We start from the raw sequence: 15,538 nt of genomic DNA, 5'->3' as shown, positions 1-15,538 counted from the left end.
TAAATTGGCACACGGACAGCGCGCGCGGTATCGTATCGGTCGGATCGATTATTCCCATCCAGCAATAGGGGAAACGAACACCGCAGGACACGATGTCTGCGGTAATAACTTATTGATTTTCCCATCTTCATCATTCATTACTGACTGGTGCCATCTCACCTTCCCCCTCCATGGAGTTGCGAAATAAAGATCGTTTTGTCGTTCCAGTGCGCTTTGTTTGGTTTCCCGTTTCTTCCTGTTTCCTGCTCGTGAAGTGCTTGCTCCCCCTTGCCAGTGTGCTTTCACCGAAAATCCCAAGCAAGCTTCTCAAGTTTTGTCCTATCTCCATTTTGTCCTTCCAAACCCCACTCCCGGTGACAGATTTATTGAAACATGCCATCATGGGGAATTGGGACTGAGGCAAAAACAAACCGAAAACACACACAAAAAAAGAAACTAGAACGAATATTCAACTTAGTGCGAATGATGAATGAAATGGACGGTTTGAGGTTGTAAAGCACACATTCGCACACAGCCACACACACACAGAGAATATAATAAAATACCCTTTTTCCCAGCGGGATGCTTTGGCCGCTCGTAACGACACCGACGGGATTTATCGAGCGATGAATTATATTTGCTCACCGGATACTCGGTCCCAATGTAATCGGCCATAAACGCTGTTTCGGTTTTAATTTCGAGCAACATTATTAATCGATATCAGAGAGCTTCAGTGGCAATAAAGCACGAAAAAAAGCTCGCACAAACATTTGGGACAATGTCGGTGGCATGAGTGTTCACGTGTTGGTTTACTAAAGCCATGGATCCTAGGGCACATAAGCCCTACACACACGCATACTACTAAACTTTCTTCCCAAGCGATCGTTTGACAGTTGTTGGGTTTCTTCTTGCCAAAGTTTATTTCCTTGCGAGAATAACAAACACGCAAGCCTACCTTCAGCGTACACCTTTGAGATCAATATTTAACAGCAAAGTGGTGAGCAAGCAAAACCGGTGGGGAGGTTTTCCAACTGCTTAAGTTAATCCTGTTTCCGGTTTCGCAGCTAAAGCTCCTTCCCTTTATCTGCCAATCTTTGGCCGTGGTGCATCGGCAGACACAAATTCGATTAGTGCCAAGCGATACAGCAAATCCCCATTCAGCAAGCTTACTTACCCCACGCACGCCCCCTGGCTGCGAACCGGGCACCGGCCGTATCTATTTTCAGCCCGAATCCGATGCGCCGTAGCATGTATGAGCAGTTGTTACTCTCGGTAAAACTTCAACATTTACCAGCCCACGTAAACACCCGTTCGGGGCATCCGGTTTCTCGGTAGAAACGCTTAACCTCAAGATGCACGGAAGGCACGAACATGAGCTGGGTCGTGATTCTTTTCCGAAAAGGTCTGTAACCCTTTGCTCTTTTGCAAACTACGCTGGTAGGAAATTTACGATCCACCTCTACCACATCTGCCCGCTGCCAAAGTGCTGCCGATCTAACCTCTACTCAGTACGAAAGGGGTATAAAATCCACCCCATATCCCCCCCTATCTCACTCACACACACCATCATTCACCGGTATTTCAGAGTTAACAACAATTCCGCGGATTCTTTCACTGCCGATCCTATCGCTTGCTAACCGTTCCTTTCCAATTTCCGGCCGCTGACAGGAAGATCTCAACTTTCACAAGCTCGGATTAGTATCACATGTTCGTTTTGAATGAGAACCACCATCAAAAAGCACCTGCCACGGTTTTGTATTCTTCGTACGGCAGGCCAAGAGGCATGGAGGCATTCCGTTTGCTTCGTCGACAGACAATTCGACAGTTTTGGGGAAAATAATGGACGCGGGTTTTGTTCTAGAAAACAAAGGCATTTATGGTACCATATTCTTTGAGGTGTAATAATGCTTAAGTGTGAACTTCAACCTTCTGAAGGATTTCGTTTCAAAGATGATTTTTTGTGGTGCTGAAAAGAAATTGTCTTGATGAAAAATTTTATGTGTTGCGCAAGATCAAGCGCATGCTTTACTATCATCAAATTTCATCTTGCGTTAGGAATGCATAACAAAGAAATGATGCGTGTGTACGATTGAAAAGCAAAATCCTTCACCTCTTGCTCACAAACACATATAAAAAAGAAAGCTAATCAATCATCTTCCCATCAATCTGTGGGAGAGAGAAACTGCCTGCCGAGTAATTGTTTATCCAGCACACGTGTTCGTGCTTTGTCACCATTGCAAATCGTTTTGGCCCATTTTCCGATGTCCTCCCCACACAGTGCCTTTTTGCTGCGCTTTCAACCCAACCCAACAACGACAATCAAGCAATTAACTTTTCCCCCAAATCGCAAATTACACCCGTCGCCGCAAAACCAAACTGGTCCCGTCCCGCATCACACTCAAAGCTCATCCATCACCCGAAGCCTCGAACGATTATTCGGGCCCACAGCCCAGCAACACACATTGCTGTCGAACGTCCATGCAGCCGGCCATGCTAAGCATGTCCCTTCCGGCACGGGAATGTCATTCACATTTCGTACACCGGGCATCGGTGCAAGGAAACATAAGAAAAAAAAAACCCCTCCATTTCATAACAGACCAGTAGCACACGTCGTGCTCTAGAGGCATGTTCCATCGGCAGGCCGGTCCCAAGTGCCGGGCACGATACGTAAACATTGCCGGTGCCGGGTGGGGGTGTGAAAATATGATGGCTTATCACCGAAACATCATCCTTTAGCAAGCCTCTCAATCACAGACACTCCGTGACGGATCTCGGTCGCTTTCTTGGGAGAATATACCCAATGTGTGCCGGCTACAACCATGTAACGCCATAAGGCCATATTCATGCCTAGTGTCGTCTGGCGGCCTATCGTCTCCTTAAGAAACTGACGATGATATTGCGTTTTTGGCACTGTGTCGTCACATTTTCATGTTTTGTTTCCATCACAGGCACTACCAGCAACACATCATCATCATCATCATCATCATCATCATCCCCTCTCGTCGTCATCATTCATAACGGAAAAATGATGAACAACTCCCTCGTAACACAAGAGTTACGACGGTCGAAGTGTACCCAGTTCTTGGAGACGTTAAAGCATGTGTTACATAAACACACACACACACACCCGGGCCAAAAGATTGACTTGTAGCACCCACCCAGAGTCGGATCCTACCGAAACACACCCTGCTCGTATCATCCAAAGCGATCATCGTTATGACGACAAAGCAGCACTCGAGAGAGAGAACGAACGAGAAGCTCACTTTTGTGGCCTTTTTTTACAACCACTTCAACGGAAATGTATTCTTTCTTCCAAGGAAAGAGCCTTCCGCCTAGTCGTTCCTCCCTGCTGGTGGATGGTTCATATGGGGGGTGTGAAAAATCAGCAATTCCGCAGCAATTCTAACGAGCTCAGCCACCGCCACCGGTGGAATGCTGTCGATGCAGTCCGTGCCATTGCAGAAAGCACAGAACCGACACAGTCGCTCTACATGCGGGAGACTAAAATTTCATTACACCTGCCATGGATAAAATGCCAGAAAGGCTTACCCGGGTTGGTCTGAGCCACACTCCCGTTACTTCTAAGTGTCTGTGTATGTGTGTGTCGTGAACACACCCGTCGTTGTGCATGTGATGAAGAGCTTTGCCATTTCGCCTCAAAACGCTGCGGTGAATGGAGTTTATTAAATTAATGAAGAATTACTGTCACAACATGCCGCTAAATCATCCTTAGATCCCTTTGCCACGGACTCATCCCTGTCACTGTCCGGACTGAAGACTAAGGACAGATCCATGAGCAGACACACACACACACACACACTCGTAAAGGCAACAGCGCCCTAGGGTTAGAGTGCTTCGGAAGGCAAGAATGCAAAGCCCTCCCCATCCATCCATTCTAGTGTGTAATGAGATAAGTTCTAGCAGCTACAACGAAAGGTCTCGAGTAATTAGAGAAACCCTCCTTAAGGCAAGGATCAACCCTCCCTTCACACACATACACACACAGGCACATTCTCGCACACAAACTCATACGCATTCGTCCTGCAGCAAACGCGTCGCCCGGGTCACGGTTGTTGCGAAATCATCAGCCGTATGGTTCAAATCCGAGCCTCATTAGTCATAGTAATTGACGATGGCGCAAATAGAAAACGCCTGTGAATTAATTCAATTTCCCCTTTCCTAAATATACACACGCGCGTGCACACACACTGGCTTTGTCTTTTAATGGCCTTTGTGACGGGAAACGTTCTCGCTGTCTCGCGTTCCTTCAGTCAGCGAGACATGCGCAAGGATTCGTATCGTCGCAGAATACGCATGTTTTCCCCAACAATTTAAATCTGTCGTCTGAATTGAATCGATTTCCTGAGCCCGTGCTCCGCGATAGTAGTTGGAGTAGTGGGAGATGGCGGCTTTCTTTCAATCGTCCGTGGAACTTGTGCTTACGTCGTAAAACAATGTAGCAAATTGCACGCAACCCCAGCCCTTTTCGGGACCTGTTAAGCGGAGGAGTTTAAGCAAAATGAACCATTCACGAGAGGTAGAGAAACCTTAAATCAACGCAACTTTACACTGAACGACAGCGCACGACAAAGAAACACGCTCGTTGTCAAAGGTGTAGCTCCAAGGGAATTGGTCTTACGCCCCCGTTACGCCTTTGCCTTTCCATTTTCCACTGAAATATTCGTACCTTCGATACTTTTGATCCACCGCGTGGAAGACCTTTCAGCACCCAGTGAATGTCACGTTTTTCGATCGAAATGTGATAAAAGTGTGGTTAAGTCGCTCTTGGGAAGCCTTTTGCGACTGAACGGTCCCATAAGTTGGGCCCATTTTACACCAGAATTTATGCTCGCCAACGAATCCGTACAAATGAAAGGAATGCACAGGAGAAGTTTCGCAGTTTCTAGGAATGAATTCACACAATAAAGTACTTCAACCCCTTCCCATGCGGTACCTGGCAACAATGGTGATCTCTTTTTTGGGCCATTTTATTTTCACCTTTCCACCTCATTTCACTGCACCATGACAATGATGACAATGACAGCGAATGACAGTCCTAATAAATCAGCCCTTCCCGGGAGGGGAGAAATACAGAAACTTTCTGCCGAAGTAACCGACAAACACACACATGTGCAATCAAGCATCAACACAGTTGCGATTTCCGCTGCCCAATCCCAACGGTCGGCCGTGCGCCCTCCCATACATCATCATTTTTTATCGATGGAAGTTTTTTTTTAAACTTTTCACTCGATTTTCCACCTGAGCAGACGCACAACAATAAGAACAGACGATTTTACACGCAGCGAAAACACGGGGTTGAGAATCCTCTATGCACGATTGTCTTCATTGACCCTCTCTCCATCAGCGCGCATCTCGACGGTGACGTGAAGATCGGTTTTATGGTTTTGATTTATTTTCCACCACATTGGGTCGGACTAAGCACAGCAAAGCCGCCTTACCACTTCAACCCACACGAAGAAAGCCAGCGCACAATCGCTCGCACCCGAATCGCCAACGAGCAATTAACCTTGAAGTGCTTGCTTGCCAGCAGTATTGATTGTTCCTGATGGACAGGCTGCAGGCAGCTAGAACCATTCCGAGCTAGTTCTGTCCTTCTATCGATCCACTGCTACGGCAAAAAGGGGTTTGCTCACCATTCTACGCCACGATAGAATGCGGCCCGATCGGGAGAGCAGAAGTAGTAACGCTTCCTAACGGGAATATAATACGCCTTCCAGCACCACCATCCTGGGCAGCCGAGTGGAACCAGTTGGCAACAATCAAACCATCAGCCACCTCACCCCCCCCCCCTGCCGCTGGGCCGATCGAAGCAGACCGAAAACGAAAACATAATAAATCACCTTTTTAATGCTTTATTATTGAGCCATTAAACCGACGGACGAATTGGAGCGGCCCCGGACCGACGGAACGTGCGCGGGAAAAGCGTGAGAAATCCTGTAACACTCGCTGAGGGTGGGGAATTGCAAGTCGTCGAGGTGTGTGAGCTGTGTGGCAAACCTCCGAAAAGAAAGGGTCAACGAACGGAGGGCGTTTCCGTAGGGACAGAAGAACAGCGCACGATGATGATGGGTGGTTTAATGCTTTATGATTTGCCCTTTCACATAACATACTTGCTCTTGTTGCTGCTGCTGCTGCTGCTGCTGCTGATCCCGGGAGCTGATATGTCGACCGAGGCCACAATTGGCCACAACCACCAATACATTATTGTCTGATTGGGGATAACGAGGGACCAAGGGGGATGGGGGGGACGAGAAACCTTCAGGTAGAAGCGTTGCACTCAATGGCAGTGACACACAACGACTGTGTAATTTCATCAAATACAATGCCACAATGCCAATTGAGCCCACACACACACATACCATGCGACCCAATCCGCCGCCCGGAAGCGGACGCAATCAAACGGATCATCAATTCTAACCCCAGCCAGTAACCGTTTTCTAGCCGCATTGTCACATTGCCGGAAAACCGGCCCGGCTCCCACTGCCACGCCTGCCGAAATGGAGCTCGATTATTGACTCGACTGATTTCCCGCAGCGTAACGATCTCCTCTCTCTCTCTGTGCATTTTCTTTGCCATTTCATCAATCATGGAGCCGTCGAATTGGCGGTCTGACGGTGGCGGTGGTTTGGCTGGCGGTTGAATTTCATCGACACGTTCGTACGTGTGCCGCCTGCTTTGCGGCTCGCTTTGCGCCAGCCAGTCTCGCTAACTCCCTGACTTTGACGTACCTCACACACGCACACACACACGCAGACACAGACAAACGCACTCACAGTGGCCTGCAGCAGCAGCAGCAGTGCACCAGCAGATGGTGCATTATGTGAGGGAAGCAGCGAATAAGGTCAATCCCATTTCTCTTCCATTGTGCATTCCATCCTGCCCAGGAGATGCGGAGTTTGATTGAAAGACCGGGTCATTGTGGAGTGCAATCACGTGTCCAAAGATGCAATCTGATCCACATTTGTGTTAGAATGTTGAAGCAAACCCACCCAAGAAGCTTTCAGGGTTTCCTGCTTTTTATGCTTCAAACGAAAGCTAAACGGAATGCTCGCAAGGGGGAAAAGATCTGTCGGTTGCTGCCACACTTCAAAATTCTTGCCAATGCACACAGAAGCATTGGAAGTTAATGCGATCACAAACATCTTGCAGCAATCCTCAGCTCAGATTGCTGAGTGTTTGATTGATTGATATATTGACGATGCGTATGTGTGTAGTTAGGTATCAAAAGATTATGCAATCAACTCCTTTGCGAATCTTCATTGCGTTTAATTCATGCGAAATACAAGCGAAATGCGTAGTTTGCGTAGCAACCTCCCAAATGGCCATCATTCAGCTGTGTTTGTACGATTGTGGTGATTACTTCCAGCCACTAACAGCCAGTTCCGAACAAACACACAAACCAGCTAGATGTAACAACATTATCAGAAGCCGCCACTATTCCGCTGACTGCCGTTGGCCTTCAGACGCACCGTAACGGATCCGTAATGGATATTAACTAATTATCTTGCCCTAAATATCATATATCCGCTTTACAGACGCCCTTTGCTGACCACCATGACCATCGCCATTTTCATTACCCTTTTTCCAGTGCTCAACATCATCAGCGGCGAGGTGCAATCCTACTGGGAGCAACCCTTTGCGCAGCCTTACTTCGACAATAGCACAAAGCGGGAGGTCACCGCCACCGTGGGCCAGTCCGCATTGCTGCACTGCAGAGTCCGGAATCTGGGCGACCGAGCGGTAAGTGTTTGGACGACCCAAACCCCGTCGTCACCCCCTCCCCCCCCCCCCCCCAGCGGGAGAAAGAGAGCGAAAGTCTAACGCAACAACGGCACGATTCTCCGCAGGTGTCCTGGATACGGAAACGTGACTTACATATCCTCACCGTGGGCATTCTCACCTACACCAACGACCAGCGCTTCCAGTCGCTGCACACCGAGGGCAGCGACGAGTGGACGTTGCGCATCACGTCGCCCCAGCCCCGGGACTCCGGCACCTACGAGTGTCAGGTATCGACGGAGCCCAAAATTTCCCAAGCCTTCCGCCTCAACGTAGTGGGTAAGTACATTATCTGCCGCCGGCTCCGTCCCACCAGCCGCCGGGGTGGGGCCTTTTACTTAAATGGCTAAAGAATGCCCTCCATTGGGCATTCACTGACCATTCGGACACGTGCGTGCTTGTACCGGCCTGTGTATCTGTGTGTACCGCTCGCCAAAAGCGGGCCACTCCGCCGATTGGCCGCAAGGCGCGCGGGCAGGGAAGCGGACATCGGTTTAATTATGTGTCAGCTTTCACTTCATCAACTTACCACCGGCCGGCGCCCACTGGGCCGCTCGTTATTGTACGCCCGGCCCCGGACACTACATGGCCTATCGCTGTTTTTCGCAGCCAGTCGGCGGGCGGTCCAGAGAAGCGATTCCAGATTCCGACCCAGGTGGTCCGGCCATTGTAGTGGATGCTGCTGCTGCTGCTGCTGCAGCCGGTACGGCCCCACATTCGTACGCCATTGTCCATCGTAAGCCCTTCGTAAGCAAGTGTTTCGTGTGCATGTGCGTGACACTGTGTATTCGGCCCAATGCCGAATGATAATTTAAACCGTACGCCGTGCCACTCCCGCGCAGCCCGACCCGGTCGTCCCTGAGTGGGTGTACACCCATTATTGTGGCATCCCTGCCAACGACACCCATACGCTGGACAAAGCATACCGACACACACATATACACATTGTACTAGATAAAGACTTCCAATTCCCTCCCTCTCTCTCTTTCCCTCACTCACACACACATTATAATGCCAACAGAGGTTTCACTAGTCTACAGTCGGACGTACAGCCGAGCGCCTACAATATCCTGCGACGAAGGGCTTAGTATCATCCCCAACCGGGCTGACTTCTGTTCTGAGCTGAGTTGATAATGGGATAATTTAATTAAGATAACTTTAGCGAGAACTTTGCTCAAACAATTACCCACTCGCCCGCTCGGGGTGACATTTGCTGCACCGTGTGCAAGCTGCAGCCGTTTTCCAAGCATTCAAGCTGCGTTCGTTTGCTTCCTGGTCGAAACGACGACAAGAAACGCATAAACACCGAACAACTGCATATGCTCTCGATTGCGTGTCGTGTATGCCCAAGAACGTGCGCTTATGACTCTCTTTAAATGTCTGTATTATGCCCTTCTTTAGTCAAACAAAACAGCAATGGCGTGCTGCAGTGATTTAATAAAGACCTTAACGCAAAGTGTGCTGGCGAAATTCAATTTCTGTAACCGATACACGAACGAGATAATAGAGATAGCACCACACCGGCACCGGCACCGTATTGGATCGGGCAGTCCTCACACGCCACGATAAGCACGCCGGCAGGTGCTTGCGGAAATGCGAGCAACTTAACAGTTGCCTCTTTAACATTCAATTGGGTTTCATTCAATTGCAAAATGTGTGCTTGACGTGTGCTTCTTCCAACACATCCTTCGGCACTTGACGCGATTGTTGAATCAATAACGGGCACAAACGAAACCATCGGCACTAGATCCGCCATCAGCCAACTAGCGCAATGGTACGTAATAGATCCCACGCCCTTCTGCTGAAGGCTCCGTCCGTGCACAGCCAACCCAGCCAGTACCACACAGCGAATAATTAGCCGTGGAGTGTTGCTCCGTGCTCCACAATGGGGCGAGCTGCTACTCTTTTCCACCCTGCAAACTCGGTCCACCATCATCGACACGGACACGGACAATCGTCGGACGTGCAAATCGTTTGCATAAGTACATGAAGTGTGTAGTAACGTCACCCGGTACCTTGTCCAGCACGACCGATGAATGTTGATGCTTTCCGAGGGTCCCGAGTATGCCCTTGGACCTCGGGCACCGTTCGCTTCAACACAGGAACACTCACAACAACAGGGACGCCCCATTGAACAGTGGCGAATCGGCATGAATACCAATTGCTTGACGGACTGTAACGGACGCTGCCAGCAACAATCTCTTATTTCCCACCGGTCCCAATCCGAGATCGACCGGCTGGTTCGTGTTTGAGCCAGGTGTCGGACTGACCTCATCTTTAATTCGAGCGTCACCTTCACTGGACACCTTTTCCTGCTCTACTTTGCATACAATGTTGGACACACCAGGGCACAAAATCCCCATGAATAAGGAGCCGTTTAAATGCAAAGAAAAGCATCAAACGGATCGCTTTCTTCTCGCAAAACTGTGCACAATGTTCGACCCGGCATCGTAAAGCCCTCGTCTGGCCCCGAGGATGAGTTTAATTGGTTGACCTTGGGCACGAACCGACCATTACATTGATCCCGAACAATCACAGCCGCCCGGAACCGGGGGATCTGGCCGGCAGAATCAATCCAATTGGATCAAGCGTAATGTGATGTATAGATCCCCGATGTCACTGTCTGTATGTGACCTTTACCCGATGTGCGCTTTCCGAATGGAGCCGCTCCGAAAAATGAAGCTTATCGGTTTGACTAATGCTGGAAAAGGTCGCTCGCCTATCCCCCTCCCCATCATCTTGCTGTTCTAAATAAAGCAGGCCCAACAACACCGTCTTCCTCCGGAGAAAGGCTTCCTCGGAGAGACGCACCGTTGCGCCTTCGGGGAAAAATGAATAGCGGAGCGAAATCATCGTACGCATTCTGACATCGCTTGTCCAGATGAGGATCCAATTTGAATTCAATCAGACGCACTCCACCGGAACGGAAACATCAAGGATCGTTTTAAAAAGCCGAATCTAAGTCGAAGCACACACACATTGAGGCACTGGAGCGTACGCACGATGAAGGGTAGCAGTGGTGTTTGGAGAGGCTCTTTCCGCTTGCCGTAAAATGATGATGGTGCATTGACAGGCAAATCCGATAATAGACGAATCGAAGGCGAACATAAAACGGGCCTTGGCAATGGATATTGGACTTGGGATCCTCTCCGAACGGCAGGCACGATGGGGAAGAAATCCTTTTTCCCATTTTACGAACCCTTTTTCTTGACTCAATCACAAATTCTTCGCTCCGCATACACAATTGTACGGATTGTTTAATGAACAGAACACGGGGATACAAAAGCTGGTAGCAAGCGAAATTTGATTCGTCTCGCCATCAGATGACTTGTTGCCAGGACCTCCACACTCCACCGTCATCCTGCTGCTGCTGCTGCTGGTGCTGCTGGTGCCGCTGCCGGGCAGTCGTGCGCCGTTCGTGCTCGAGGCGCTGAAAGCACACTAATTTATAACGGAAGCAATTTCTACACTCGCCACTCCTGCCAGAATGACACGACAAACTGCGCCGCCCAAATCGGGGACATACCGGCTGCATTCTGTGCGCCCTTTCAACAAGCCTAAACAAGACGCCCAGCGCACGGCAACATCGAAGACAAAAAGGGGAAGAAAGAGAGAGTACGAGAGAAAGAGAGAGAGGGAGAGAAAGAGAGAGAAGAACCAGCGTCACGAAACCATAACAAGCTGTTCCCGAGGCGCGTTTGGTCGTGTCGCTTCGGGGTGCTATTAGCTGCAGCCGCATTGTCATCATCGCAGCGTCAGTGCCCCGTTTCTGCCTTTGCCAGGCATTTCTTCTCCTTCCGCCCGTTCGCGGTACACCAAGACCCGGTGGCGTGAGCTTGCCCTAGCGGTAACGAGATATTGATTTAATAATTTGTCCGCAATCATCGCCAGTTGCATGCAGTTAATTATCCATCCGAAATGCATTTTGTTCGTCGACAAGCAACATTAAGCTGGTACAGCGGGCAAGAGTTTTTCTTTCGTTCGTGACCAGAGTTTTTTTCTTTCCCTCCCATCACCCGTCAAACTATTGAGTCAGCTGTCGAAGAGTTTGATGAAACATCAGGAAACAATTTCCGTCAGGACCAATTTCTCCGTCAGAAAGATTTTCCTACAGCGTGGGATATTGTTTAATGTCTTATTTATTGTGTTGAAGTTTTGCTGGACTACAGTGATTTTCACGTCCACATCCCGATACGATCGATCCTTTCACAAACATTGTAAAAGGTTTAAATGGCATTTTTAACTATTTGAAGCAGTTGCATTTGAAACGCAATTGAAAACAAAGGTTATTGTGCAAATTACACCGGAATGAGCATCAACACACACACACACACCGCTGTCAGCCAGTCCACGGTAGCTGTCACTGCAAATAACCGGTGCGGGAAGAAAAATGGCCACCATACTTTGCGTAATAAATTCTGACAGTAATAAAGTTACCATGTGCTGCTAGAGTACGGCGCAACAACCGAACCCGGAGCAGAGTGCAACGGGCAGCAAAAGGGCCGCAATGAAGTGACTGTGAGCTGGTGTGTCTGTGTGTGTGTATTTACGGAACTCTACCACTTTGTGCCGTCTGACCGTTGCCATACCCCACCCTTCCTTCCCCTTCCACAGCCACCACGAATGGGTTTGATGTAGTAAAGTTTTGTGTTCAAGCTGCGGTTGAAATTTAATTCTCCACCGTACATTAACTTTACATCAACGTACAACACCGGACCGTTTTGTACGAATACACAAGCAGCGAGAGACGGAGGGGATGGGTGGTGTAATGGGAATGGGGGAACGGGGTATACCCCCCAGTTAGTGCAAAGTCGGTAAACTGCACACCGAGCTAGTTTCACGTGTAGTAATGCTTTCCATTCCATTTACCGGCTCAAATTGCCCGCAATGTAGAGGAGCTTGGAATTACGTGCCCAACATTCAAGCCCAACATTCCGGACCCCTTACGGCCTCTTTCTCTCTCCTTCCCCTTGCTCGTTGCAACAATGCACAGCGCAGCGAATTCTTGTCGAATGGCATCGTTCGATAGTGCAGCGCGCAGCATTCGCATTGTATGACATTTTGGAGAAGCAAACTGGACATAATCTCTTTACCGCATTCGTGCGCTCGGCTACCACCTAAGGCTCCCGCCCACTGGAAACAAACACATCGCTAAATCCGATCCGACACTGAAGCCGGAGATGAAAAAAAACCCAAACGGAAGGATAATTTAGCCCGGATTTGCACCCGTCGCCCCAACACACACTAGGGCGAGTGTTCTAGGGGTTGTTTTTCTTACTTGCTTCTGGTACTGCTGTACGTATCCTCAACTTTCCGGACACGTAACCGTCATAAATATAAACAAGTAATGAAAGTAATCCTCAAGACTGATGCTTCGTCCCACGATGGGACCCGAACCGGTGTACCCTTTTTCCAATCCGAGGCAGCAGAATCGGTTTCGTGGGACCGTCGTTGACACGGCAACACTTTCACAGCTTGAGCTTTGCTGTGTTTCATGAAAGTGGTCACCGTCCCTCTTTCACTCGATGACATTACCCTTCTCCCCTGCAGCTGACACTGATCGGAAACGGCCGCCCGGGCTCGGACGCTGGTGTGGAGTTGTCTGAAGTACTCTTAACAAGTACAATGTGTACCACTGCCGGCAACAGCCGTTTGGAGCGGGTACCTTTCACTTTCTTTTATCTTACGCCTAGTGTGTGTGTGTGTCCCGACAGACACGTGCGTGGTTGTCGAAAGGACACGCACGTACATAACACTCTTGTTATCTTGGTCGCAGACACACACGCAAAACCGAGTTGAGGCCAAGCCCGATGTTTGTCCTGTTCCTTTCATCGCGTCCTCTGAGGCGCTAGGGCAACACTGGTTCAGTAACAAGCAAAAGTAATTAGTACAACTTACCCTATCCTGTCCATGCTTCTCCTACACTGTACGTTAAACATCACGGACCAGGAAAAACAGCACTTGCGCTGCAGTTCAACAAGAACTTATCTATCAACTAGCACTTGCCAGACACCTGTACCGGAGGTGGAACGGGAAAAAGGGGAATGAAACGTAATGATCAGAGTCCCATTTCCGGGGCAAAGCGTTTACACGATACCCGTTTACTGATTGCCAATCTCGGAAGTTTGTTCCAAGCTGGAAAGCCGGAAAGAAAATGAGACTCAGTGGAGATTTCATTTTGCAGCGTTTTGTTTTTCACAGATCCCATTAGATGCGTATCACAGTTTCTCGTAACAGTTTTTACGAGAGAAAACAAAATGAATCTTTTTTATTAGTCATAACAGGTACCAATCATGTCATTCAATAAGAGAAACAACATGAAACACATGACACGTTGAGTCCATTGTATTGGGCATTGAAAGGTTTTCGTGCATTTTATCAAAGATCTGCTATTCTGATACCTGAGCGTGTGTCACATTTGAAGCATGTTCTTAGAATAGGCACGGAATTGATCGTCACCCAGCACGACAACAGACGAAATGGAGGCGCATGGTAGCTCAAGTCAAGTGACGAATCTTCATGGAGGCGCATGGTAGCTCAAGCCAAATGGCCAATTTTATAAATTCCACAACCATGGCAACGATGAATACACTCGCCGCCAATTCCTCCGAAGAAGGCTGTATTCGCCAGAGTCGTAATTATTTATAACAAGCCCAGCAATCAAGGTGTGTACCGCTCCGCTGTGTTTGTGCCGCCTGTGTCGCATCCTTCTACTGCCCTGATGTCGTTCATTCGGCTAAGCACAGCGATGCGCACCGGGCAAACGCTTTTCCTACGGTGTTCCGGAACCACGCGCTGCCTAGAAGCGCCCGAATGGCTTCTCAAGAGATTACGATCAGCACAAATATTAATAAATCAGAAGCAACTTAAACTTCACTCCATAACCGTGGTACGACCGCGGCAACTCGCCTGGCCTCTGCCAGTCAGCAGAGGCCGGCTGTCTGTCTGTGCTGGCTGGCTGGTCGCTAAATCTCCGGACTTGGCTCCGGCAACAAACCACTTGTCTCTACGGAACCGCGGCCGTAAACCATTTTATTATTTATTTCACAAAACTCTTCACCCGGCCCTGCACAACAAGGCGAAACGCGTGCACATTTTTCGGGCGGTTCTAAGGGGAGGCAATGAATTCTCGCGGTTGAATTGTGGCTGCAGAAAAGCCGCTTCTCCGCGTGAAGCAGGGCCGAAGGAGGATTGAAATTGTCAGTTTTCCGAATGGCTGAAGCCATCAAAAAGTTTTCCCTGCGCTTAGCCGTACACAACCGACCGCAAAGGCACGAGTTGGAAGCGTAAATAAAAAAAAAAAAACACGAAGGCCACAACTAATGCACACAAAACTCTTTGACGAAAAGTGGGCTCTTTGCTAAAGTTTTTCACGGGCAAAATTCAACCTAGCGTGCTTCAACACACAGCAAGGTAGCGAAATCGTTCCGAAAACCTGGAGGCAAAGAATTAGCGAATCAAAAACAATCCTTCAGCTCGGGAATGGAATCATAACTTTGAGCAATAATCCATGCCAGCGGTATGAGGACGAGACAAATGCTCCACATTTTGGACGTGATCATGCGGTAAAGATGCGGCACCGCAGTCGCACCCACTTTTTGACCACATCCGAACATCCCGAGAACCATGTGTACTCATTGTGCATGAGTATGATGCCTGTGTGTGCATAGAAAAATCGAACCAAAATTACCCATTTGCGTGGACCCTCTCCGTGCCCGAGCAACGGATGATTTGCCTGCGGTCACCGGGAACCATCACC

The 15,538-nt window shown here is 49.0% G+C and overlaps 1 protein-coding gene across 1 annotated transcript in view; it reads left to right on the top strand.

Annotated features, from left to right (window-relative positions):
• LOC121588525 (protein sidekick-1-like) overlaps nt 1-15,538 on the top strand; it is a 47,925-nt gene that overhangs the window by 15,373 nt on the left and 17,014 nt on the right. The window contains exons 2-3 of the mRNA XM_041906567.1: nt 7,589-7,740; nt 7,848-8,058. Of these exons, the coding sequence (XP_041762501.1) occupies nt 7,589-7,740; nt 7,848-8,058 (363 nt within the window). The remainder of the gene's footprint in view (nt 1-7,588; nt 7,741-7,847; nt 8,059-15,538) is intronic.

This window comes from Anopheles merus, chromosome 2R (genome assembly GCF_017562075.2).
Source record: "Anopheles merus strain MAF chromosome 2R, AmerM5.1, whole genome shotgun sequence".
Taxonomy (NCBI): domain Eukaryota; kingdom Metazoa; phylum Arthropoda; class Insecta; order Diptera; family Culicidae; genus Anopheles; species Anopheles merus.
The sequence above is the reverse complement of the archived record's forward strand: the minus strand, read 5'-3'. Positions and strand labels throughout refer to the sequence as shown.